The sequence below is a fragment of the Echinops telfairi genome, unplaced genomic scaffold (assembly GCF_000313985.2).
Source record: "Echinops telfairi isolate 266 unplaced genomic scaffold, ASM31398v2 ScPeMD7_7425;HRSCAF=8463, whole genome shotgun sequence".
Classification (NCBI taxonomy): domain Eukaryota; kingdom Metazoa; phylum Chordata; class Mammalia; order Afrosoricida; family Tenrecidae; genus Echinops; species Echinops telfairi.
This window is the reverse complement of record NW_022111325.1, coordinates 7,558,441-7,584,596: the sequence shown is the minus strand read 5'-3', so window position 1 is coordinate 7,584,596 and position 26,156 is coordinate 7,558,441. Positions and strand designations below refer to the sequence as shown.

General features: G+C 54.1%; 3 protein-coding genes across 3 annotated transcripts in view; 1 reads left to right on the top strand and 2 right to left on the bottom strand.

The window, feature by feature from the left end:
* The window catches only part of DCAF8 (DDB1 and CUL4 associated factor 8), a 57,291-nt gene extending 50,939 nt beyond the window's left edge, over positions 1-6,352 (top strand). Inside the window, exons 11-14 of the mRNA XM_045298434.1 lie at positions 1,174-1,304; positions 4,745-4,864; positions 5,272-5,388; positions 5,958-6,352. Coding sequence (XP_045154369.1) covers positions 1,174-1,304; positions 4,745-4,864; positions 5,272-5,388; positions 5,958-6,074 — 485 coding nt within the window. The 3' untranslated portion in view covers positions 6,075-6,352. The remainder of the gene's footprint in view (positions 1-1,173; positions 1,305-4,744; positions 4,865-5,271; positions 5,389-5,957) is intronic.
* A 3,656-nt stretch (positions 6,353-10,008) lies between these two features.
* Positions 10,009-18,211, bottom strand: PEA15 (proliferation and apoptosis adaptor protein 15). Its single transcript, XM_004716506.2, has 4 exons — positions 18,109-18,211; positions 11,882-12,055; positions 10,204-10,359; positions 10,009-10,078 (listed from the first exon to the last, which is right to left on the bottom strand). Exons 2-4 carry the CDS (start codon positions 12,051-12,053, stop codon positions 10,014-10,016), a joined length of 393 nt encoding a protein of 130 aa, XP_004716563.1. The 5' UTR covers positions 12,054-12,055; positions 18,109-18,211; the 3' UTR covers positions 10,009-10,013.
* Positions 18,212-22,354: 4,143 nt separating this feature from the next.
* CASQ1 (calsequestrin 1) overlaps positions 22,355-26,156 on the bottom strand; it is a 9,802-nt gene continuing 6,000 nt past the window's right edge. Inside the window, exons 9-12 of the mRNA XM_045298487.1 lie at positions 26,107-26,156; positions 25,808-25,908; positions 24,931-25,005; positions 22,355-22,958 (exon numbers count right to left, since the gene is read on the bottom strand). Coding sequence (XP_045154422.1) covers positions 22,818-22,958; positions 24,931-25,005; positions 25,808-25,908; positions 26,107-26,156 — 367 coding nt within the window. The 3' untranslated portion in view covers positions 22,355-22,817. The remainder of the gene's footprint in view (positions 22,959-24,930; positions 25,006-25,807; positions 25,909-26,106) is intronic.

The window sequence follows — 26,156 nt, the reverse complement described above, 5'->3', positions numbered from 1 at the left end:
TTTGTTTGCTTGTAGAACCACAGTTCTCTCCTTCAGTTTGTGCAGAGATGAACTATTAAAGAAAGGGGACTGGCTGCCTGTCACTGGGAGTAGTGAGAGGTTATTCCCCAGTTGGCGTGAAGCCTTTGTGAATCTACTGTGTGTAAAGGGCGCGGGAGGATCTTTTAATGCGGCAGTGATGCTGCTTCTCATTGACTTGGATGTTTGGAGACAAGCTTGACTATTTATTCTAATGATATGATTCCCACTAACTTCAAGATAGTACAAAGACTTTGCTAAGAGGTTAGGGAAAACCCTCTTCAGTCAGTGGTACCGAAATACCTAAAATGGGAAGTAAGCAAGGCAGGAGCCCGTTTCTTTGTCTCTGATCCTCAAACTCTGGAATTTTCCTGATAGTGTTTGAGAGATAACTATTTGTGTTCCATCACGCACATTTCATTTCATTTCATCGGTATGGGATGCAACTTGAATCCCAGGGTTTTGAAAGCTCCCCAAGTGGTTCCAAAATGCAGAAAAAATGGGGGAATCAAGGCCCTTGGTTAGTACCACTCTTTTATCCGGTAACTGTCATAAGTCAGACTTGGAGAAAGCGGTTAGATGGTTTTCCTTTTTCCTTTTCTAGAACTTGTAGAGAAAAAGGGGAAAGCCTGAACTTGGTTCCCAGTCCTAGTGGTAGACAAAAGAAAGGGTGCCAGTTTAAAGTTAAGGGCTTGCCCTGCAGTTGTTAACGCCTTCTGGCTTCTCTCACTGCGGAGAGTGAAGACAGCTGTGTCGGAGTTCTGGTAGCAAGCCCAGTGAGATGCTGCTACTGGTGGGCAGTGGCATTTCCACCACGTTCAGGTCGTACACATATACCAAGGATCGTTTTAGGGCATAGGACAGACAAAGCTGGGGCATTTCAGCTTGACCTGGGGAGGATGTTAGGCTGGTGGTTGCCTGATAGACTAATCAAGATGGAGACCTGCTAAAAGACTCCAGACTCCTCATCCCAGTGGAACACCATAGATCGTATAATTATCTGTTACACATTCCTCGTTTTGTGAAAATAAAACAGACTCTTTGGTTCTCAGTTGGTGTAGAGCGTATGAATGACTAGATTCCCTGTGAGGTCAATGTGGAGAGAAGCCCGATGCCAGCCCTCACGCGGTTTGTTTCCCTCGTTTGTCATTGCAGTAAAAGGTGTCAATTTCTATGGCCCCAAGAGTGAGTTTGTGGTGAGCGGTAGTGACTGCGGGCACGTCTTCCTCTGGGAGAAGTCATCCTGCCAGATCATTCAGTTCATGGAGGGGGACAAGGGCGGCGTGGTGAGTATGCTGTGTCGGACTGGCTGGCTTTTCTCTCCAGTCATCGAGATCAGGGCTGCTGAATGTTCATTGTGACAGGGTCCAGCCAGCTATCTGGAAACGGTGTGTAGATAGTCTAGGGTTATTGAGGTTTCATTGGGTTATCTTCTCCCTTTTCCTGTCGTCTGCCCCTTTGAGATACTGAAAAGAAAATGGGATTTTAAGGATGAACGACTTAAACTCACTGCCTTAGTGAGGAAACACATTTCTAGGTCTAAGCCTTTTTCAAAAGAAAAGCACTACTAACAGAACTGGCTCCACGTCACACCTCTTAAGTATAGCTTGACTGGATCCTGGATCCGAGACTAACAGCTCTAAACGTGTTTTGGCTAATTGGGACAATCAGAATGGTTTGTACGTTAGCTGATCCAGTAGTCAATGTTGGAACTTACTCTCTGTGCTGATTGCACTATGAAGTGTGCTTCCAGTCAAATATGCTTACGTAATGTGTGTGTGGCAGGGAAGCAAAATGTGTCATTTAAATAAAAAAGCTGAGCTGCCCACTATATAATCCATGATTGATCACAGTCTGTCTGTCCTTTGAATTCTGCAGACAAAAAGTAAAAGCAGGGATCTTATGCATTACAATGAGTGGTCAGCGCTTCAGATGTATCTAGCTAACCATGTTAATTTTTCTTTTTCTTTTTTGAGACCCAGAGTTTGGAAGGAGTTCAGTAACTTTCTGGCAAAATTTTTGGACCCAGAGTATATGAGACAGAATTTGGGAGAGGTTGATACTATTTGTGATCAAAATAGTAGTGATTACTCAAGGCCTCTGAGGAGCCTCCGAGACAGCTTGGTCTTTCCTCCTCTCCATCCTTTCTAAACTGTGGGAGCCACAGAGAACCTGGACTTCTCCTGATGTTTACCCAGAGAGTGGTTTCCGAATGAGCTCTTGCATTCAGAATCCTGTTCCTTCTTGCGTATTTTCCGCTCTTGTGGGAAACTGTTTCAAATTTTCTTGTGGTTTTCTTTGAGTGTTTTGGAGGTTCGGGGCTTCTGTGGCCTGTGTGCAAGTAGAGAGGATTCTAAACGTTGCAGGTGTGTCTCCTCTTCTCTGCTTCATTTCCTACTCTTCCAGTAAGGGCCTCTAGAATAGGCCCCATACCGCAAAGAGCCGAATGAGAATTCTGCAAGAAGAGGGAGAAAAACAAAAAGGGGGCTTTCTTGCTCATAAACAATTAGGCTGCGCCAGAGAGTTGGAGAACTGACTGCAGCCCCCTAGGCCGGCACTTGGCTAGTCCCCAGAAGTGCTCCCAGGCCAGTGTCCTTGCAGCCCGCTCTGAAGATTAATCCAGGTGCTAGCCTGGGGATGAGTGGGCTCAGGCTGTGTCTTAGGGGTCATAAGAGTGAGGGACTGGGACAAAGACGCAAGGAGCGTGCACACCGACGTGAGTTTCCTGACTTGTTCTTCCTCTGTATAAGCTGCATGTTCTGTGGTCCTTGCATAAGGTTTTTTTGTCCCAACCTCTAAGCACTGGGGTAAGCAGCTACAAACCTCCATATAGACTCCTGTAGTTGTGATTATGAAGTTGAGTGTTAGAACTTGAGAGAGGATCTTAGAGATTACTGCCCACCTTGCCCAGGTTTCCTAGTACCCCCTTTGTTTTCATTCATCTTCATAGGGACATGCCAAAGTTGGGGACATGCCAAAGCGGGGAAGGCAGACACCCAAAATCATAGTCCTGCTTTACCCTCTCCCTGTGTCCCCCTAGGGGGGACTCTGGCATTCCTGACAGGCTAAGCCCTAGGATTCCCACAGGGGTGATTTCTTCTCTGCGCATTCTCTCAGCTCCAGCTCCATATTGCATTTTGTTCTTCTTGCCGTAGTCTTGACTTCTCAGGAATCGTTGCTCCCTTGGGCACACTTCAGGCAGAACTAGCTCAGAGTAGAGATACAGCAAGAGCCTAGGGAGATGGGTGAGTGAGTTCAGGTGTATATGTGTTCATTATCATCTATCCTGGGTAAGATTCCCAACAGTGGAGATTTGGTCTGTTGCCTCATGCTCTGGGGTCAAGCTGGAACCACCTCCTCCCTGCCTGAAGAGGTGAGGTAGAAACTGTACTGTGAGCGCTGCTCTGATAGCTGGAGTGGGCGAAGGAGAAAGGAGTGGGATTTCTGGTTTACTCTGAGGCCCAGGTTTAATTTCAGTCTTTTGGGGGCATTTTGTTGTTGACTTATAAAATGGAAGCCAAAGAAGTTTCAAAGTGTATGGTCCAGGCTTTATTTTCTCTGCCTGCCCTTGCCTTCGTCGAAGCTGCCCTCTGCAGGTGCACGGGGTGGGGGTGGGGGTGGGGTTGGTCCAGAACTACAGGGCCTTGTTTGCCAGAGGCTGTTATGTGCTGCCAGTATTGGACTCCTGGCCGTCTCAGATGGGTGGGATGAGGTGAGGAGTGGCTGGGACCACACCTTTTTCCTCCTGAGTTCCTGTTCTGTGCGCTCATCTGACTAAAAGTCTAAAAATGCTTTAGCAACTTAATCTGGGACCAGTTCTTCCGGTAGGGATCTGCCCTGCCCTGCCCTGCCCTGCCTTGTGTTAGGGAAGCTGGTCTTTCCTAGTTAAGACAGCCGAGGTCATGGGTACCTTCTCACTGAAGGTAAGCTTCATGAGCCAGGTGCACCTGCCACAGCTCATTTCCTTTGCAGAGTAAATGTATCCAGAAGTTGGCTAGAGATTGAGCCTGGTGGGGGTGGGTGGGGAAGGGGCGGGAAGCTGTTTCCCTGTTCTGTGCAGCCCTAGAGCTGAGCATCTTGTGCTCTGGGGCAGTGAGCGTGATGTTGTCCCTGAGAGTCTCCACCTGCCTCCTTGCCCCTAGCCCAGCCTCTTCTACCCAGCCAATGCCTTTTTCCTGCTGTCGCACAGTGCCAAATAAATACAATTGTTCTCTGACTCGTCTCTGGGGAATCGGCAGCAGCTGCTGCTTTCTTCATTTCAAAAAAAATTTATTTATTTATTTATTTATTTGGTTGCTTTCTTCATTTTTAAAAATTTATTTGCCACTTGGTGAAAGTCACTAAATTGGTTTTTTCCAACCTGCGGCAAGTTGGAACTTTGGAATCTTAGAATCAGTGGGGTCATCGAGACCTCATTGCCTTCTTGTGAATCCAGCAGTAAGCTTGGCTAGTCAGTCACCCACTCCTAGGGCTGTGTCTGAGGTTCAAGCCACCTATGACTTAAAGGTAGGAAATGGTGGATGGGCCTGATCTAATACCCAGTCTTTGCCCAGGGCTTTTTCCACCCCCAGGAGGCCCTTTGGCCTAGACTCATTATATATGGGCCTGCCTTTTCAGCAGCTGCACTAGCCCTGATTGAGGGCAGTTAGTTGGCTCAAGATAAATGATTTCAAAACTTTGTTACACAATACTGAACTGAGCCTGTGGCTTTCCTTCCTCCAACCAGGTAAACTGTCTTGAACCTCACCCTCACCTGCCTGTGCTGGCAACCAGCGGCCTAGACCATGATGTCAAGATCTGGGCCCCCACGGCTGAAGCTTCCACTGAGCTCACCGGCTTAAAGGATGTAAGTGATTGACAGCAGACATTCTTTTCTTTCTCCTTATCTACATCCTGTATGAGTTGTAATTGCCATAGGAAGGAATCACTTGCCTCCCAGTTCTTTGAAGGCACTACTCTAGCCCCTCCTCTACATTCTTGTCATTGCCTCTCTAAGAACAGTCCCAGGTCAGTGGACAGCATGAAAATGTTTCTACTTGCTGGTATGGGGCGGGGAGGGGTGGGTGCATCTTTAGGAAGAATCCTTCGATTTCACAGCCTTCCATCTTCTCAGTGACTGAACCTATAGCATCTTTGCTTAATGTAGCTCCACTTAAGCATAATAACATTAGGAAAGTGTCATTAGGATAGACCACCTATCCTCCTGTCAGTTCCAAGGTTTCTGTTCATTGCTCCTACCCCTCTGGGTTTCAGGTGATTAAGAAGAACAAGCGGGAGCGGGATGAAGATAGCTTGCACCACACTGACCTGTTCGACAGCCACATGCTATGGTTCCTCATGCATCACCTGAGACAGAGGCGCCATCACCGGGTAAGCTGGGGTGGGAAGGGAGCTCCCAAGGGCAGTGACACCCCCACCCCTAAAGGATTAAAAAAAACCACACCTGTTCCTGTGCACACCTCCCTCTTTTGGAGGAACAGTTGCATGGTGGATTGTGTGTCTACCATTGTGTCTCCCCCATCCCATGAGAGCCCCGATGGAGCCTGGGCAGAGCTACCAGCAGAAAGGGGCGGCGGTGCCTGCCTTTGTTCTTCAGGGCCATGCCCAGGTGCTCTCTTCATAAAAGCAAAGGCACGAGGGTGGGGAAGAGCTGGAGAGCCAGGATCAGCAAGTGGGCCTGCAATTTGTAAATAAAGTTTTATTGGGACACAGCCACGCTCATTTGTGGATTGTCTGTGGTTGCTTTCATGTCAGCAAAGACAGTTGGTGGAGTTTTTAAAAAAATAGTTACTGCAGAGATTTAAATGGCCCATGGGTGTGAAATAATTACCATCCGAACCTTTGAGGAAAACATTGGCTGACACTGGAATTCTAGATGAGACCTCACGTACATGTCCCTGTCCCAGAGAAGTTTCTAACAAGCCTTTGCCATTCCACAGCGCTGGCGAGAGCCTGGGCTTGAGGCCACAGATGCGAACTCGGATGAATCGCCTAGCTCTTCAGACACATCGGACGGAGAGGAGGGCCCTGATCGGGTGCAGTGCATGCCGTCCTGAGGCCTTACACGGGGAGGGGCCGGCTGGAGTGACCAAGCTGGTCCTGCCTGAGGCAGCTCTTTTTTGTCCCAGGCCATAACATTCAGCAGAAATGCACTTTGGACCTTTTGCTTTAGAGGACGGACAGACATCCCAGGAGGCGAGTGAACCCGAGGGGGCTGCGCTGTTGTTCACAGAGCGTGCCCAGGAGTGCAGGCTGACTCCTGGGTTGGGTTTTCTGGGAAGGAGCACAGCGCTCAGCAAAGAATGAGGAAGTCCTTCCTGATGCCTTTTTTTTGGGGGGGGTGGCGGGGGGGTGGCTATTTTGTTAACTGGTTTGGGGTGGGGAGTGGGGTTTCTTTAATCTCCCTTGTTTCTTGGGCTGTGGGGAAGGCAGAGGAGAGGGCCAAATGGCTATTAGCTACCAAGGCAGAGTTGGGTTTAGGTGTTTGACCCCATTTTCCTTTATTTTTTAAAGTCTATGACAGTGTCTCCCCCCGTGCAGGATCCCATCCTAGGATCCCGTTTTTCTGGGAAGTTCTTAGAGCCCCTACCACCCCACACTCTTCACTTTCCTTTCCACCTCATTCATTCTATGACTTAGCACAGTGTTTTGCACTTGAATACGTATCTTTCACTCTCATTTCTTCAGCCTCGCACCCCAAAATAGAGCTGGTGAGGAAGGTTGGGGGAAGGCAGGAGGAGAAGGGGGTAGAGGTGGAGAAAGAATAGGAAAGAAGTTGCATCCTCTGTTAATTAAAAACAAGACTGTGCGGTGGCAGCAATCTCCCTGTCCCTGTCATGTTAGAGGCCTAATTTTTTATCTATAACTATATTAAAAACAAGTCAGACTTGGATATATCAAGTTAAAGTTATTGTCAAAGTTTAAAGACATATATTCTCTATGAATGCAATAAAGGGACTTAGAGAGTTGGACCAGAGTAATGATGTGGAGGTGACATCTTGGGACAGCCCTACCCTCTACGGGATGGCCATTGGAGAAGGGGATCCATCGCTTTAGTTTTCAGAGGCTGCTAAATGGAAGACTCCTCAGTTCTGCCCTGGTTTTAGGGAGTAGGGGAAGAAGGAGATTCCTTCCACCTCTGCATCAGATCTTCTACCTCCTAAAAGTCTTGGGTTCCCAGGAAGGCTTCTCTTCCCAGAGGGTGGCCCATCTGTGAAAGTTGACTGAACTATTTCAGGAAGGGTGCCCCCACTGCAGCATCCTCTGCTAGCGCGTGTGACGGGCGACACCCTGATTCTGCAAGCCACCCAGATCCCTTCCGATTGGAGGAGAGAGGAAAGCCTTCCCAGTTGGGCCTCACACCTTGTCCACCTCCTTATGGCCCGGACACTTATTTATCATTGGTCACGAAGTGTGAAAACCCAGTGGAATTTTTCCTCTTCAACGGTTCTCGCCTCTATTTCTTTGTGTCTTGGAGCAGTCTGATTCCATTTGACCAGGCTAGGGAAAAGAGGGAGAGAGGATTCCTGGACACTCCTTCTCCTAGGGGACCCAGTTTCTAGCAGCTCAGACCGGATGTTGGCCCCTGTGCCTCCTTCCTGAGGTAGGGGATGTGTGGCGACTGTGTGGGCTATTGCTAGTAGGGTGGGCTGAAAACCATGCCCTCTGGAGTTTGTTGCTTTTTTTTCTCAGTAAAGCTTTTTTCTTTCCCTTTGACCTAATGCTCTGTGTGTATGTGAGCCATTAATTTGTGGTGGGCTCCCCCCACCCCCACTCCCTTCAAATATGATCGTTAACCCTCGGGATCAGAGGCCTGATTCTGCCATCTTAGCCTATCCATGGCAGAACTTTCGCAAGACTAGTCTGAGACACCGCTGTTTACAGTGCTTGGGCTCTAATGGAAGAGTATTGTCAATGGGGTAGAGGTCCCACTTAGCTCAGGGGTACTTAGGGGAGAGCAATAGAATAGTTGGTGTGTTCCCCAGCCCCTGTCCCAGGCTGCAGTGAAAGACATGGAGATATATATTGCTCCCCTCCCTTCCCAGTCATCCAAGGGCTCCAGAATCCTGGCCCTTCACAGAAATTCCAGAATGGGGATACAGTACAATCAATCACTTTTATTCCAGGGTTAGAACACACTGCAGACAGGAGCAAAGGACAGGAGCAGTCTCAACAAGGGGCGGAAGGGAGGGTGAGGTTGGTTGGTTGGTTGGAGATTATTTTGCCTCACAGAGAAACTGCTAGACTCTGCTGAAAAGGACCCTGTCTCTCCTCCCATTTCATCCTCTGCTCTCCACACAAGAAGATGCTCTCGTCCTTTGGAGGCTCAGACTACTGGTTCACTCTTCTCTGTCACGGAGAAGCCAGACAGGCTGGGGAAACTTGGGAAGGTGTCCTTTAAGGCAAAACTGTGGAGTACTCGGTGTGTGTGTGTTAAGGCAGGTGTCCACAGCAGTGGCCAGAGGGGACAGGCAGGCTGGGCTGGGCTAGGAGTGGAGGGTGGTTTCCAACCAGTCTGGCTTCTCTCTTCTGACAGCTAGCCCTCCCCACCCACTGAACATTTTGCTGACCTATCCTAAAAACTTCTAACTTAAACCTTCTCTAAATACTCTTGAGATTGAATGTGAATTCAGTGTATTGGTTGGCTTCTGTTCTGTGAAAGCTCTCTGTGTGGACTGTGTAGCAGTTTGACTCTGCCACTCCCCTCACCGTGGCATTCTTCTCCCACCCCCCTCTGGCCTAGACAATAAGTTAATGCTAGACACCACAAAGAAGGGCAGACATGGCAGTGCAGGTTTAATATACATATATGTAGAATATATATGTATACACAGTTAGCACGGTCAGGGTGGGGAGGGGCATCTGGGGACCGGCAGGAGGCTGGGGTCACTCATGGTAGTGATTGGGTTAGGTGGCTTCCACAGCCCCAAGGGGCCAGGATAGTTAGTGGGGGAGAGGGGTTGCCACGCCCCCTCCTGGATTGAATGGGCTGGGGATCAGTGCAAAGGAAAACCAGGTAACTTCTTCCCTGTCTTCTGGCTTGAGTGTCCCAGACCAGGGGCCAGGGGAGGCTGTCACAATAACCACATTGGAGCCCTGGAGGGCAGGGTCGATTGCGGGCTACAACCTCAGGATCTCATTCCCCAGCCTCCCCGGGGTTCAGGGTCAGTCTGTGCAACAGTCTGAGTAGGAATAAAGGGGTGGAAAGGGGCCCCTTCTCTGCCCTCCCTGTCGCCGGCTCAGTGGTGCATACCCCCAGCAGAGTCTCTCCAGGGCAGAGGGTGCTGCGGGGGAGTGGGCAGATAATGCTGGGTGCACTGTGGGCTTTGGGGCCAGGAAAGAGCATAGTGGGCCTCTCACGAGACCCCTGTCTCGTGCTCATCCTCTGCACATGAGAGGGGAGCAAAAAGGGACATGCCGGTGCCCAGGCCCTCCCACCCGAGAAACATCTGGAAACTCAACTCTCCAGTCCTGTGTGGGGTACATACATTGGTCGCTGGCGTTCCCTTCACCCTTCTGGGTGTGTGTGTGGGGGTGGCCTCTCCACAACCTTCTCTCCACACTGCTTATATTCACCCACCTCTGCCAAGCCACACCCCGCCCCGCCCCCCCCTTCAGCTCTTTGCTGTACAAAAATGCAGGTCCTTGATGCTCCCACTTCAGAGGTGTGTGTGGTGGAGTGGAGCGAGGGAAGTAGGGGAATGTGCCAATTTCTATTTGCGTAGAAATAGTCCCTACCTCCTTTAGTGTAGGAAACTTAAGCCCTCCCTCAGCCCCTGACCACCCCCCAGCCCCTGACAGGGAGGAACTAGATGAGCTAGACACACAGACAGCCAGAGCGTGCGCACACGCACACAACGCGCACAGTAGGGGGGTTAGGACCAGGTTAGTAAGAGGGTAGGTCGGGGGAGGTGCCCTTGCTCCCTCCCTTGGAGAATGGGTAGGGGGTAGGGAGTGGTACGATGAAGGTCCAACCTTCCTCTTCTTCCCTTTGCTCAGGCCTTCTTCGGCGGAGGGGCCAATTTGATGATCTCTTCTTCAGAGGGCTGCCGAATAATGTCTGAGGGCAAAAAGGGGTGTGTCCAAGGAGGGAAGTAGTGGGAGATGCCGGGCAGGCCCCTTGAGCATCAGCCACTACTCTACAAACCCAAGTCTGCGAAGGACACTGAGATCCTGGTCTCTTACCTTTGTACTTCTTGGCACTGGGGATACGAGTTAGCTTGGTGTCCAGCTCATCCTCCTCGGAGATCTTCAGCACACGAGTCCTGTAGTCCACCACCATAGTGAGGAGGTCAGGGCGGCGGGAGATCTCAAAGATGTGCTCGATGTAGGAGAGGTTGTCTGGGGGAAGGCAGGGAGACCTAGGTTTCAGAGCTGAGCTGCCCGGGCCAGCTACCACTGTTCTCCCCGACCAGGGCTCCGGAGCCAGCGCCAAGTTGCTCAGAAAGTAGGCAACACTACCAGAGGACCTACTGAGCGAGCATCAGGAAGCGGAGGCACTCATCAGTAGAGGGCTGGTCTCCAGCAGGGGGTGGGCAGTGGATGAGCGAAGCTGCTAGAGAGTAGATTTAGGTCGAAATGGAGGGGAGATTTGTTTTCAGGTCCCATTGGAGGGTAGGGGGAGAGTTTCCACATTAGGGCTGTAGGGGTGGACCACCCAGAAGGCACGGTCCCTACCACAAGGGTGACCTCCATGGCCTGCCCATGATTCAGCAGCCCCTGGACAATTCTTTTCCCCACCCTTCCCCTCTGAATACAACACGCACTAGATGCACTAGTCCTCTGATTGTGCAGTGTCCTCCAGATGCCTGTCTTCTGGTGACCCAGATCACACCAAGCTCACTGGCACCCAGTCCATTCTGACCCCACAGCCCCAGAGGCTCCATTGCAATCCGCCCTTTGGGGTTTCTAAGACGGAGTTTGGAACTGCAGCACATCGCCCACTGTGCCACCAGGGTTCCCTGCTTTTCCAAGCACATGCTCACTCCTGTCGCATTAGTAAAGAGACCTGGCACAGGTCTCACTTCTCTGCAGACCCTCTGTACAGACCTGTGCCCAGCCAGGCCAAGCAGGGCCCCTCGCTTTCCCTCAGCCCAGGCACTCCCTTCCCCCGTGACATGTTCTCTGCCTAGCCCCTCGTGGATTCCGCCTTGTGAACTCCTTCCCTAAAGCCCCCAGCCGGCTGGGGCTGCATTAGCCACTGACCTGCCCGCCCATGGCAGTAGTCTACCTTCAAGCAGTTAAGAAAATGTCAGAAGGTGTGATCTTGCTGCTTTATATTTCAAATGTCATTACTTTTTGTATCTTTATGTTCTAGTATACAAGGGTGCCTGAAAGTGGGCAGATGGAATTGAGGGCAGAATTTCCCCAAGTCCCCTTGTATAAGCGACAGCCCTGGTGGTGCTGCCAGGTGAGCACTGGGCTGCCAGCTACAGGGTCGACACTCCTTCAGAGAAAGATCAGGCTGCTCTGCCCTGTCAAGATTTGCAGCGTGGCGCCCCTCTGGGACCTCTGAATTGGAATATCTACTTAGTGGCAGTGGGTTTGTATATGTGATGATGGCATGGTAGTATCTAAACCTTTTTTACTGTCCAGGGAGAGGCACCGGGAGGCCCCCTGGATTCTCAGTCCAACTGCTCAGGGGAGTGTGCTGTGTGTGTCTAGGACAGTAGTCAACCCTCCTGAAGCCTTGACCCTTTCAGACAGTTACTCATGTGGGTGGTGACCCCCAACCATAACATTTCCGTTACTACATAACTAATTTTGCTACTGTTATGAATCGGGGCGACCCTCCAAAGGTTGAGAACCACTGATACAGGAGCTTTGGCCCCACAGACTGCTGGCAGGCCCCCCGCTCCCCCACCTTTGTCCAGCTTGTTGTGGCTCTCCAGGAAGCTGAACCAGGCGCTGCCGGTCGTGATCGCCTCGCTCTTCTCACTGGGGATGTCCTCCTTGCAGGCAGACTTGAGCTGTTCCAGGTCTTCAAGGGTGATGTTGTTGGTCAGGTCCTGGAGGAGGCTCCCGTACTCAGTCATGACTGTGGCGGAAAGCAGCAAAGGGAGAGGGAAGGGAGCCTGGTTCAGTCCTGGCAGGTGTGTGTGTGGAAGGTGGGAAGTGGGGAGGACCCGGGCTGGAGGCAGAGAAGGCGGAGCTAGGGTTAGACCTGACGACACTCAAGCTAGGAGTTAGGCTGGAGCCTAGAGTGACAAGTCACACCTTCTCCCCCATCCCACCCCCCAGCAGTAACCCTGGCAACAATTCCCCTGACTGAGGAGGAGGTTACTATAGCAACCTACTCAGGCTTTCGCACCCACTGCCTTCAAGTCCCACCCCCTCAGTCGCCCCACCCACTTGCAGCCCCACCCTTGGTCAAAAAAAAAAAAAAGGCTTGCTATCCCTGTGAGAAGCTGAAAAGAAGGGCCTGATATTTGTCAGCCCTAGCTCGTATCCTTCCCCATACGCAGTGGGGTCCCTCAAGTCAGCTCCCCACCACTTCACTACTCATTTTGGATGGTTGCCTAGTTGCTTGTCTGACAGTCCCCCATCCTCTCTCTGGGCCCTGTGTGTAATCATTAGAGCCTGGGGGGCAGGGGAGGCAAGGGACCACCCCCACCTTTATACAACCCATTTTTCTCCTCCAGTAACTCCCAGGCCCCCACTCAGCCTTCTCTCCTAGCCTTTGTTGCTGTGCTGACAGCCCCTGCGCCCAAGAATACCAAGCGGCTGGCTCTGGCCCCCTGCCCGGTTCCCAGGCTGGCTGGGTGGCAAGGGGAGGGGGCTTGGATACAGCTTTGGGAGAGTCTGGCAGGAAGGGGGCTGTCACCCTTCTGCATCAACACCCTGACGGCACAACTGTCGGCATGGCCTCCCACAGAGGGCGGGGCAAGGCCAGCGCTCATCTAGGTCTTTCCACCCCTCTCCAGAGGGCTAGAAGAGAAGGCAGGGAACGTTCAAGGTCTGCATGCACTCACCGAGATGGGAACTGTGGCTAAGCCTGGAAGAAGGAAGGCCACACCTTAAGGACTTCCTGGATTGGATAACATGAGGTTCAAAAAATGGACTTATCTTCCCACGCTGAGAGCAGGCTCTTAATAGGGAGCAAAAGCTAACATGTATGTATGTACACGCACAGCATGTCGTAAATAACAGTCTGGCTCTGGACCAGTGGGTAGCAAGGAGCTCTGGGTGGCTCTGGCTCAGGCTGCCCACAGAGCAGCTTTGCAGCACTGGGTGTGGCAGGTGGGAGGGGTCTGATTAGCATCCCTTACTTTGGCCAGCATGTAGGGAAACTGAGGCAGAGAGGCATGTTGCTGTACAGAGGTTCAGACAAGTCCCCATTCCCAGCTCCCTAACGGCCCAGAACAAACAAGCCGCCTTTGGTGGCAGGCACCAGGACAAACAATGAGCCCGACAGCAGGGTCAGCACGACCCCACAGCAAGAAGCAGGCTTTCACAGGCCCTTGTACACCCAGGTGCAAGCAGACAGAAGGGCCCAGCGGTGGCCCTACCAGGCTGGGCCAGAAACAATGCCCTCTGACTGTCAGCACCAGGAACCATTTCTGCCTTGAAATCTAGGTCACAGCGCGGGCCCTGGAGCCCAGCCCCCGCCCCACCCCACCCTCTCTCCACTGATGGATAGTCAGAAAAGGAGTGCAGGTGAGGATACTGGGGAGAGGGTCTAGAAATGGGTAAGAATGAGGGCTGGGGGAGGTAGTGGTGAGAGCAGCATGGGAAAGAGACAAGACTCCCCAAGAAGCCTCAGCTCCAGTGCCAGAGACCTTGGGGCTCAGTCCTCAGCTGGAAAAGCGGGTGGAATTGAGGCTTATTCTGCCCTGCGTTCACATGGAAAAGCAGTGTTTGTAAATATGAGCGATCGTGTGTGTGTGTGTGTGTGTGTGTGTGTGTGTGTGTATTTTTCCTAAGGGGAGTTCAGATTTTAGGCTCTGAATCTAAAACAGATGCACAGGGAGCTGGGCGGGAAGGGATTAAAGTGTGAGACACCCACCCACAAAGGCTGGGAGGGAGGGGTAGGTAGGAGCATTCCGTGATAGCGGGAGGCCCCTAGGAGAAGTGGGGGTGCGAATGTGAAAGTGGCAGGTGAGAAATGTGAGTGCTGATCAGGGAGGGGTGCAGGTGTGTGGGGGAGCAGTGGGTGGGCATCTGTGGGCATGTTTGGATTTGCTGTTAGGGAGCAGATGTGCCCATGCCAGCGTTGGATGTGGCTAAAGGTATATGGTATGTCTGTGTCTGAGCCAGCAGGGGCTTGTGAAAGAAATATACATCCAGAGAAAAGGGGGCAGGTGTGTGTGCGTGCGCCGCGTGCTGAAACGAGGGAAGAGGCCAGCCAGTGAGCAGCACACAGTCCATGGTGAGAAGACTTCAGCAGCAGCAGCTCTGCCATTACCATGGCAACCTCTGTTCTGGGTGCCCCCGCCCAGTCTTCAGGACAATACCAACACTGGCTGGGAGGAGCCTAGGGAGTAAGAAGCCACAGAAAGGCCAGGAGGTAGCAGCCCTCTGAGGGAGCAAGGACAGGCCAGCCTGGTTGCTCCCCGTCTTGGAAAGACCCAATCGGTCCCCTAAGTGACTGTAGGGGTAAAGATTATTCCAAGGATGTGGTAGTTGGGAAATTTTATCTGGCCCTGAAATCTTACAGATCAACCAATGCCTTTGGAGTGGTTTGGCCTTGGTGTGGGACGTGTCAGAAGCTGGCTCTTCACCCTCAACAAGATTCACCGTCTTCAACAAGATTCAGAATTCCCAAGGGTCTGAGAAGAAGTCTCTTGCCCTCCTGGTTCTGGGATAAAAGCCCTGGTCTCTGGAGCAGTTAGAGAACTGCCCGGGAACACCAGGCAGCCTGGGCGGAGGCCATTCTTGGGACAGGATACCAGGGCAGGAACCGGAGCCTGGGCTGCCAGGAAGTCAGCCCCTTCCCTCCCAACTCATTCTCTGCTCCGCTCTGCGCTTCCTCACACCTTCCTTCCGCCCTCCCTCTCCTTCCTAGCTGGCCCCAGGCAGAGCCCCGACAAAGGGCAGACCAATCAGCCATGCTGGGGAAAGGGCCAAGAGTAAGGGTCACTGCAGACGGACCTTTCAGAGAGGAAGCTGGGAGGATGGTAGAGGGTGGGGGGCAGGTGCTCCCTGGGCACTCTGAGAAGCCTGGCAAAACGGAGCCACCTGTGGAGGGGATGGCTGCAGGACAAGTGCAGGCAGGCTGCTCATGAAGCGCTTCACAATATGGCCTCCACGGTGAGGGGGAGGGCACCCAGACAGTCCCTCATCCTCGGCTTAGTTCAGGGCTGTGGAGCCTGTCCGGAGGGCCCACTCACAAGGTGGGAAATGGGGGGAATTCCTGTGTCAGTCACCGTGATGCCTCTTTTTGTCAGGCGAACAAGCCCCAGAAATCTGTGGGGGTTGGGGAGGCAGGCCCCCATGAGAAGGAGCAGGGAGCCCTTTGTTAGGTGCCATTAGGCTGATGACGACTCATGTGACAGGGCCTCTGGTCATCTTCACAGAAGCAGAGAGCCAGGCCTTCTCTCGCAGTCACTGGATGGGCGCTCAGCAACTGACCCAGAGCCATGTGCACCACCCTGCCCTCTTAACCCTTCAAGGCCTGGGCCCAAAGAAGTGCCCCTAGTCCCCTGGATACTTCCTGAGAAGTCCTGGGTCCAAGTCCCTGGTGCATTTAAGAAGTGAGAAGGAAGCCTGTGGATTAGGAAATGCCACCCCTTCCTCCCTCCCTCACATCTGCTGCAGCTGTCCCAGGCCGGGAGAGGAGGGGCCAGCCGACACAGCTGCAAGGACCTGGCCATCTGCAGTGGGGACAAGCGGCTTACAGGCTTACGGCCTGGTTTACAGCCGCTTGTCTCCCACTGCTGATGGGGGCGGGGCAGGGGGTGTGTGCAGCCACGAGTGGTGATAGGGAAGGGGCAAGGGGCAGGAAGTTTGGGAGGAGGGGTCCATCCTATTTCAAATTATATCTGTCCCCCAAGTTCTGGCAGTCTTGTGTTATACTCAACAGCCTTCTTCGCTTAGCTTCTCGCCAGCGCGGGGGAGGCTTTACTCCTGTGACAGAAGGAAAAGTGGCCGCAGAGGCTCCAGATCAGCCTGGGAGTGAGGGTGGCAATATGCCCGAGGGCCAGAATATACCATCCAGTGTGCACAATGGGCCCCCCCTGGCTGTGCAGACAGGGGCCAGCCAGAGGGGAAGAAAGGCCAGAGGCAGCAGAATGGGGCACTAGAGGCCTGGCGCAGATGGAGCGGGGTAGGAGGGGGCTTTCTGCTGGTGTGCAGGCGGAGGGGGCTGTGATTCTCTCTAGCCCCTTTCTGGTTGGATTCACTGGTATTTTTTCGCTGCTCCTTTTTCTGTCCCTCCGGGCTCTCTACCTATCCATCCCTCTGCCTAGCCTCTAAGTCTGTTTTCCTCTTTCCCTTCTAGCTTTTCCTACCCAACCATCCCACCTCGGGGGGCCTTGGTTAGGGCTCTGTATCCCCAGTTGGCCATCCAGAGTTGTTGTTATGAGGGAGGAGCACCCTAGCTGCAGAGAGAAGTGGTGATTTGGGGTGGGGAGGGGCCGGGAAGTCCAGGGGCTGTCTGTATGCAGATTGGCTGCAGACATGCAGTGGGGCACTGACAGTTGTCACGAGTGTGGAAGCCAGCAGCCCGGGGCATCGCTGGCAACCTACCCACAGAGTAACCACAATGGGAAGAGCAATTAACACGATCAAGGTTCTGACAGCCTGGGGGCCAGACACGTGTAGAGAAATGAGATAAACTTACTAAGGTTGGGCAGATCCCCTAGGGACCCGCTGCTGCTGGCCTGCCTTCACCCTCCCTCCCTAATTTCTAAGCCCTCGAGTCCATTCCCCAGCATCTCCCCACTCGTCTGACCATCCATGTCCCCCCTTCCTCCCGCTCCCTGGCTCCAGTGTCTAGTCCCTCTGTGGACGGCTGTCTTCCTCTCACACACATTCCCCTCATTCTCACAGACTTGGGCTCCATCCCTGGCTGACTCATACTCATTCTTTCCTCTTCTCCCTCGCCCTGGCTTCCACCCCCTCCTCCTTCCTTTGGCCACTCCGATGGCCAGAAACTGGCCACTCCTGGCACCCTAAACTACAACTAGACCCAGCGGAAGATGCTGCCAGCAGCCCCGACTTGCCCTGCTCACCCACCTGGGAGCACCCGGTTCTCTCACACTCGGGATCCTGACTCCTTGACCTCCGGAAGAGAGGCCAGGACTTTCCCTCCTGGGTCCCTGCCCTTTTCAAGGGACCTCTGGAGCCCAGGGCCGGGGAAGGGAAGTCAGGGCAGACTTGGGGACAGTGGCCCTCTGTCCACCCAGCTGTGCTATCAGACTGGAGCCCTTGGAGCCCACAGGCTACGAGAGGCACACATGGGGGACAGGGGGTGTGGTGGGGGGTTGGGAGGGCTGTGATTTGCTGTGTGCCAAACACTCTGTAAGAGTCACATGGCTGTGTGTCACTGTGCTGGCGTGCTGCTTCTAGGTGTGTGTGTGTGTGTGTCAGTCTTGACATGGATTATATGACATTAATTAAGGGGTTTATGTTAGATACTTCCCTACTATACTCCCCCAGCTCCTACCTCCTGGGCTTGGACCAGCTTTGGCCTCTCTTGCCTCCTGCCTAGATGATGCAGATTTGGGGGGGGGGTGCAGGGGGCGGGGGGCTTAGGCGTCCTGAGAGCACGGGATTAGGGCCGAGGACCTGCGGCAGGGCTAGGTCCCGGGTCTGGGGAGAGCCCGCCGGCCTGCGAAGGTGAAGACCAGTCCAAAGCCAGAGCGGAGGAAGGAGGGGCGGGAGCTGGCCGGCAGAGCCGGCTGGGCGGGAAGCAGGCTCCATCCGAACCCCCAGGCCTGAGCCTAGCTCCCGAACTGCCGCCCCTCGTGGACTGTGCGGACCAAGCCATGCCGTCCTGGGCTCGCCCTCCGCGCGCGCGGAGCACCGGCTGAGAATCGGACCCCTGGGGTTGAGGGGGGGGGGCACGCTCCCAAGCTGGCCCTCGCGTCCCGGATCGTCACCCCTTCAAGATCGAGCCCAAACCTGCCCGGTCCCCGCGACCCCTCTCACCGTCTCCGGGGCTGAGCGCGCAGGGCGTGGGCACTGCAGGTTCCCCCGGTTCCTGACCAGCGTCCGGAGCCGCCTCTTTGGCTCCCGCCGCCGCCGCTGCTGCTGCTGCCGCCGCCTCTTCCGCCCGCGGAGCCCGAGCCGGAGCCCAGCGCCGCCTCGCCCCACCCGGCTGGGCGTGATGTCAGAGCCGGGGAGGGGCGGGGGGCGGAGTGCCGAGGGGCTGGGGTTCTGGAGGGTTCCTAAGATGGGGGGCGGAGGGGGGAGAGGATGGAGTAGAGTTGTCGCCTTCTCCTTCCCCCTCCACGGCGGAGACCCTCCCTCTCCTTCCCACCGGGGTGCCCCCCTCCCTGGTGACCTTTCCATGACCACGGTGGGTGGGTTGCTGGCTGGGACCTCGGGAAGAGCAGAGTCAGTTACAGGTTGAGAGACTTGGAAAGCCTCCGGCCTCCTGTTTCCCGGGGTCACTAGATTTGGGATTTGGAAGAACTCCTTTGCTCCTCACGGAGCCCCCTCCCTGGGGGTCGGGAGGGAGGGCGAGTGGGAATGAGACTTTTCTCAGTTGTGGGGTGGAGGTAGGTCCGGGCTGGGGCGAGAAGAACAGGGGGACCTCCTCCTTCCCTCACCCTGGGTCCATGGACCCACTCCTGGCGGGGGTGGGGTGGGTGGGGGGTGCCGCCAACTCCCTGGTCCCCTTTTCTCGCAAATATACCCTTCTCCCTCCTTCCCCTCATCATGATGCAATTTTATATTCTGGGGGAGAAAACGAGCAGCTATGAGCTCAGCATGCAAATATAGACAACGTGCCAAGCCGAGCCTGCTTACCAGGGCTGCCTGGCCGGCTCTGCCTCAGTGCTCTCTCTCACTTCCCCTCCGCCGGGGGACTTTCCTCCCCTAAGGTCTCAGCCACACTGAAAGAGGGAAGGGAGGATTGGGGAAGCGTCTGTTTTCACACACACCCCCGCCCCCCGGGAGGTCTCTCTGCCACTCAGATAGGGTCTGCGTCTGTTTTCACACACAACCCCCGCCCCCCGGGAGGTCTCTCTGCCACTCGGATAGGGTCTGGCACACACACACACACACACACACACACACACACACACACACACACACCCCGTCTGCGCCCCAGAAGGTCTCTCTGCCACTCGTATAGGGTCTGGCCCTGGGCAGAGGAAGCCACCCCTCCATGGAGGCATCCCAGGCCCCTCCCCTTCGAGAACACCTCCCACCCGTCGCCATGGAGTCGATGGGAACTCGCACACCCCGTGGTGTGGTCTTGCGTTGTCGTCATCATCATCGAACTGCCCGCTGGACGGTGGTGGTGCTGGGCTTTCACGCCCTGCTGCCAACGGACAGGTTTGCAGCGGGAACCCAGCTAATAGTGGTTCCCGTCAAGGTGACTGCCTGGAAAGCCCTGGGGCAGTTCCCACCCTGCCGCACGTGGGATCTGCAGACGCTGACGACAAGCTCTGACCAGACACGGGGTCGGTGGAGCTGCCCCCCTGGCAGTGAATAGAACCCAAGCCTTTCGCTTCACCCAGAATCCTTCCAGTGAGTCACCTGTCCCTGGATGAGGCCCGGGCCCCTGCTGCTTTGGGTTCCTGGCCCTCATCTGCCCTCCACCACCCTCACCCCCAGGGTGCCCTAGCACACCCGCATAACAACGTCGGTGCCCATGGCATTGGCTCCTCCCACAACCTGTAGGAGGCAGGGCCTACCCCTCTGAGACCCAGCGACTTATCTACAGTCTTGTCGTTTCTCAGTGCAAAGTCGGGTCTTCCGGAGGCAACAAGGTGCGGGCGTCGGGGACGCCATGCTGACTCGACTCCTTCCAGGGCAGCCCACTTTCTCGGCCTGTGTCCTCACCACCAAGGCGGGGTGGCAATGCCCATGTGATAGAATTCTTCTGCGGGTTGGGAGCCAAGGCTGGGGACTAGTACAGAGTTTTAAAAAACGATAATAACAGCTCCCCGCTGCCATCGAGTGGATTCCATTCTGACGCCTAGCGACTCAAGATAGAGACCAGCCTTATGGAAGCAAATAGTTTCCGATTTCTGCCACACCAAGGTGAGTTTGAACCTCCAACCTTGCGGTGAGCTGCCCAGAGACAGGTGGTTAAAAGTGGGAGCTGCTGTGTCATCCAGGTCTTTTCACTGACCTATGCTAGACAAACAGAAAACAAAATTCCTCACCACCAGGCCGAGGAGCAACATCGCAATCAACAAAGAAAAGATGGAAGCTGCCCAGGACTTAATTTTACTTGGATCCACAATGGACACCCTTGGAGGCGAGAGACAGAAAATTCAATGCCGCATTGTACTGGGCAGACCTGCTGCCAAAGAGCTGTCTGAGGTGCTAAAACGACCGAGGTGCACCGGAGCCAGGCCAGGGGGTCTTCCGTGGATGCACCTGCATGTGGACACTGGCTAGTGAATGAGGGAGACCAAAGAAAACTGAATGCCTTCGGATTACAATGCGGGCAGAGGATGTTAACGGTACCGTGGGCTGCTGGAAGAACAGACACATCTGGGTTGGAAGAAGTACAACCGAAGGCTCCTGAGAAGAAGGGAGCGTGGTGGGACTTCCTCGTGGGCCCTTCGGGCATGCTGTCAGGGAGACTGAGAAGGTGGAGAAGGACATCACGCTGGGTGAAGCCAAGAAGGGCTCTCACGGAGATGGAGCGACACCGCCGCTGCAACCGCGGCTCAAACATGGCCCGGGCCAGGAAGTGTTTGGTTCCCTTTACCATATAGTTGCGACGAGTCCATGCGATTGCATGGCACGCCACCATAATGTAGACTGCAAGTCCCACATTCTTATCAGCAGCAGCAGCACGTTAGTTCAGGGCCCATGCTGCTTATGAAGCATGTGATACCTGGACTGGGTGATAGATAGAAAGACTAGGCTTTCTCCCCCTGCTTCCTCCAGGAGTGCTTCCTGGATTTGTCTGGGGAGAGCGAAAACTTTCATCTCAGGTTTCATTCCTTCCTTAAGGAGACAGTCATCCTCTAAGACACCCAGTAACCCCTGTACCCAATCCAGGGAAAATGTAATGTGTGCTATTTATTTATGAGTTTGGTTAGTTGCTTGACTCCCCCAGCCTTACTTCTACTCCTTGACACTACTGCAGCAGGGCCCTGGCCACCGCACAAACCCCCAACCTCATCTCTCCATCCCCAGGGCCACGACTCTAGTCTGTGTTCTCCCCCCTTTGCCTTGAATGTTACAAGTCGTTGATGGTGTGAATTGGGCTTTCAGCCTGCACTATCTCTTGCTTTTCCTTCCCCATACCCATCCTGTTTCTCATTGCCAGATTACGTGCTGCCTCTCCCCTCCCACACCCGCCCCACCATTCAAATCAAGCCTCTGCACAAGCCAGCTCTGGAGGCCCACGCAACCTTGCTACCACTGCTTGAGCTTCTTGTCTCTTTGTGGTCATTTGTGTCCCCAATATGAGGGGCACAAACTGCTTGTGTCTCTGTTTCCAACAACTGAAACGTCCCTTCCCCAAAGCCTTTGTCCCCCCATCAAGTCCCGCTTTTTATGGAAGGCCTAGAAAAGGGTCACTTCCCTGCCCCCTGTCACCCCCCGCCCCCCGCAGCCACTCTCCTCTCTCTCTCAGGTGGGTCCATCCTGGATTAGGAACTTGGATTAGGAACTGTGTGAGGTCCACACCTCTGTGGACATACAAACAGCCTGGGACCCTGCCTTCGCCAGGCTCACAGGCTAGTGGTCAAGGCAGATGGGCAAATGAAAAACCACGGACGGGGAGTGTGCTGAGTGTGCATGTGAGGGATGGCAGCAGGCAGCCTGAGGGACGACTGCAGGGAGGAGCCTGCTCTGGGGAGGCCTCTGAGGAAGTGCTGCTTGGGCATAGACTTGAAGTTCAAGTCGGAGCTGCAGGGAGGGTGCTAGCCCACAGTGCATAATCCCATAATTACATGCTGCTTTGCCCTTGTCTTCAATTGTTTCTTGAGCTTCTCTTGACTTCCCAGTGAGGCGGAGCAGCTCCGAGAGCAGGGACAGGCCTGGCACTGTGCTCTCGGAGCCTAACGGCAGTGCTGGACAAACAACAGCATGTGTTCCGGATAGAGCTGTTGACTTGGAATGGATCAATAAGCCAGGTTTCTCTGGGCTGACTGCTGTTGCCGTCCCCCAACCCATCCTGACAAGGCCCTCTCACCCAAAGCCCCTCTCTGGGCCTCCTCCCTTTTAGACCGTGGTGAGACCTGTCAACACACATCCTTGCTCAGGCTGCCCCAGATCTCTTTATTGAGGCCTCTCATTTGACCCAAATACATGAACAAGAGATTGCTGTGATACAGCTCGCCTGGTGCCCTCCCTTCCTGCTGGCCAGGGATTAGACAGATGGAAGGGTTGAGAGAGTGGGGGAGGGAAGGGGACCTGGAGATAGGGCAAGAGAAGAGTCAGGAGAAGGAGGGGAGCGAGTGATGGAAGAAACAAGTCATAGATGCTGGTAAAGTCTGAGACACGGCAGATGAGAGGGCTTGGCTGGCGGCTAGGGAAAAGTAGCTCCTTTCCTCACCAGAAGGGGGGTGTCGGGGACCAGCGTCTTAGCACCAGCACGGAGACCCCAACGGGTCCTAGGACAGAGAATGGCCTAGCGTCCCCAGAGGACTCGGGAAAGGACAAGGGAGGCAAGAGGGAGAATGAGGAGAGCAAGTGGGACTGGAAGACGGTTGCTGCGGCAACTAGTCGTCGTCGTCGTCATCGTCGTCGTCATCGTCTTCCGTGTTGATCTCTCCCTCGAGCACGTCCTCCAGCCAGTCCTCCAGCTCCTCCGCCGAGGGCAGGTCCTCCTCGTCGTCCATCTCCATCCAGATGCTGTCAGCCTGGGAGAGGGCAGGAACCCCGTGTGTGCCAGGCCTGGGGACCTGTCCTCACTGGCCTGCCTCCCCTCCGCACGTAGCCTCTGTCACTCAAGTCCCTTAGTGGCCAAGGAAGCCGTCCAGGTAAGGATCTAAACCAGGGTGCTTCAAAATGCTCATGGAGGAAACACCCATGATCTTCCCATTCTGAGTGTCCACCCACTGTTTTCCAGTCCTCTCCGGAGAAGAGCGGCGGTGGGACCGAGCGGAAGGAAAAGTTGGATTGACCAAGGGACCTTCTCCCTTTAGCCTTTCATCCATGGTCTCGCCATGTGGCGTTTCCCAACACAGACCTCGCTTTCACACCCTTGCTGTACAACCGCTGGCCACCATTGGGTCCACGGAATAGTCCGTCACGCCTCAGCAGTCAAGGGTTTCCGCGGCCTGCTTTTTCAGCCCATCCTCAGTGACCCCTGCACGCTCCAGCCGCACGAACAGCTTGCCTTTTCCTGAACCTGCTGTGCGTTTTTCTACTTTTGGACCATTGCTCTGGCTTCGTTTTGGAGGCCTTCCCCTCTCTCTCTCTCACTGCCACTGAGTCAATGCTGACTCACAGCAACCCTACAGGGCAGGGTAGAACGGCCCCTGTGGGTTTCCGAGACTGTAACTCTTTATGGGAGTAGAAAGTCTCATCTTTCTCCCAAGGAGCGGCTGGTGGTTTTGAACTGCTGACCTTACGGGTAGCAGCCCAACTCGTAACTACTATGCCACCAGGAAGGAATTCTCCTTAATCTCTGCTTGTTGGAATTAATTTTATTTATTTCAAGGGAACACTTATTAAATCTTAGATGAGGCAAATCTTAGATGTGATAACTACAGAGACATATCATCTGAATGAGGAAGACCATTAGCTCGAGGTAATATTGGTGTCCAAGGATTTGCTGAGATACAGTGCTCTAGAAAGGACATGGGAGTCAAAGAAAACTATCACGAAAACACAGTTGGTGGCAGATCCATACATCCGAGCTACTGGTGGAGTGCCCAAAGTGGGCTCTCGGGCTGTGATGGGGACACAGCTATTCTGTTAGACAGAGGGCCTCACAGCATTGGTCCAGGGGCTTTCCTGAGGCAGCCGGGGCAGGACTTGGGGATATGTGACCCCAGGAAGGTGATCGTCATCCCAGACACACCCAGGTAACCCCCTGGAGGAGATTGCCGCTTCCTGGGCTGCTGCTGCTGCTGCTGCTGCTGCTGCTGCTGCTGCTGCTGCTGCTGGTCAAAGTAGCAGTGAGGGCAAGCCTGTTTACATTCCTGGTCGTGGTCCGAGGGAATTCAGGGGGGGCTCGAGCCACGTGGGCTTCTGCTTTCACTAACATCCCAAACCTGCAATCCGCATGCTCAGGAAATCCATTTTAAATACCGCTTCCTCTTAAACTTCCCTGTTTCTCTGAAGCAGACACCACTCCCCACCCCGTCCCCTGCCTCTCTGTTTCCCTAGCATTTTATTTGTGCTTTCATTACATAATGTTTCTCAGACCTGGCCTTGCATAGCAGTTGAAAGAATCCATCTCTGCCTCCCCAGTCGAGACTGAGAATTCTAGTAAAGCCCAAACTGGCTTATTCAACTCAACAAGTGTTTGGGAAGGCCCTTCCATGTGCTTAAGGAGACTGCTCAGAATCGACTGGGAGAAACAGACCCTCTACATTCCTAGCCATAGCCACGCCGTGTTCTAGACGCCCGTGGACGCCGAGAGGGCCGAGTTGGACATGATTCCAAATGAGACACCTGGAAATTGTTCACGGAGAGATCTGAACTAGGCCTTGAAGGATGAGCAACAGGTTTTAACAGGTGCAGGCAGGGAGCGTGCAGGCCATTAATCTTCTCCTCCATCCAGCCCTTAGGCTGGACTCAGGGCAGGACCCACCCCCTGTGGAGCAGAGCAGAGCAAATCTAGCCGGGAAGCAGAGTTGGGGTCCAGGAGGGGAGAAAACTCACGTCAGTAACATTGACGACTCCTATTTGTGGGGCTGACAAGTCGATGTCAAACGTCTTTTCCCAGTATGGAACCAGCTGTAGAAAAATCCCAAAGTAGCAACTTAATGGTGGCTAGGAACACATTAAGGCCAAAGTTGGGAGTGGGGGTGGGGGGTTGGGGGAGAGGGGATCAGTCCAAGGATAAAGAGAGGACATGATGAGTCTGCAGTGGATGGGAATGAATGCTGCTGTCGGCATCAGAGGGAATATGGGGAGTCAAACAGGAAAACATCAGAAATCCCTTTGGGAAAGTGTCCGAAGGGGACACTTGTTCTGCCGCCCCATGGCAAGCAAAAGAAGAAACCCTGTTTGTATCCTAGATGTACTACGGGCTCACCTGGGCAGCTGGGGCATGCTCATCCTCTGTGGCCCTCACGTCTACATCTTTGAAACCAGGTCCATACACCTGGGGAATGCCCATGTCCCTCACATTTCTGTTGATTTCTTCAGTTAGTTACTCGTTCAACAATGAGCGCTAAGTGTCGGGATTCAGCTGGGAACAGAACCATCCCCTGAGACCTGGGCTCTTCTGTGATCTACTGTGTTACTCATGTGCAGTTAACATTCCCACCTGCTCACCAGGACTCCGGTGTTCCCGAGGAGCCGGCGCTGGGCACAGGAGGTTCCTGCCCACCCCCTGCTCTGGGAACCATGTGTATTGTTCTCCCAAACTCTCTTTTCTTCCGGTTTCCCCCAGTGCCCACTGTGCCCACCATAGCTTCCCCAAATCCCCAAATAGGAGATGGTGTTAGGAGTTTTGAAACAGTCGCCTGAGCCCTCCCTACCCCCTGCCCCCACCAAGGACGACAGTAGCCGTAGCAGGTGGCTAGCCTCTCACCAAAGGGAAGTCGTCAGGGTCAATCCAGATGATGCTAAGATCCGGGTTTTCGGTGTTGTCTTGGGCCACAGCCTTGAGCGTCTCTAGGAACTCGTACCCATCTTGGAAGGAACATAAGTGAGAAGTAGGAGGCGTGGTGGGGAGTCAGGAGGCACAGAGGAAACGAGTCAAAATCTATTTCCCTCCCTCCCACGACTCCCCATCTTCAGCCCCAGGCTGCTTGCAAACAAACACTCTGCTCCAACAAGCACGCCCCTCTCTCCTGCAGCCACCACTGCCTTCCAGGATTCCTCCCTCACCGGGATCTGCTTCCTCTGCAAAGGCAACAATGTGGATTCCATCCAGATCG

Bases quoted from the DNA above. Each gene is read 5' to 3' on its own strand.
- PEA15 (XM_004716506.2), bottom strand. From the start codon at position 12,053: ATGACTGAGTACGGGAGCCTCCTCCAGGACCTGACCAACAACATCACC. The intron at 10,360-11,881 runs GTGGGGGAGCGG...GCCTTCCCCCAG, and splicing joins CCACAACAAGCTGGACAAAG to ACAACCTCTCCTACATCGAG. The intron at 10,079-10,203 runs GTAAGAGACCAG...TTTTGCCCTCAG, and splicing joins CAGTGCCAAGAAGTACAAAG to ACATTATTCGGCAGCCCTCT.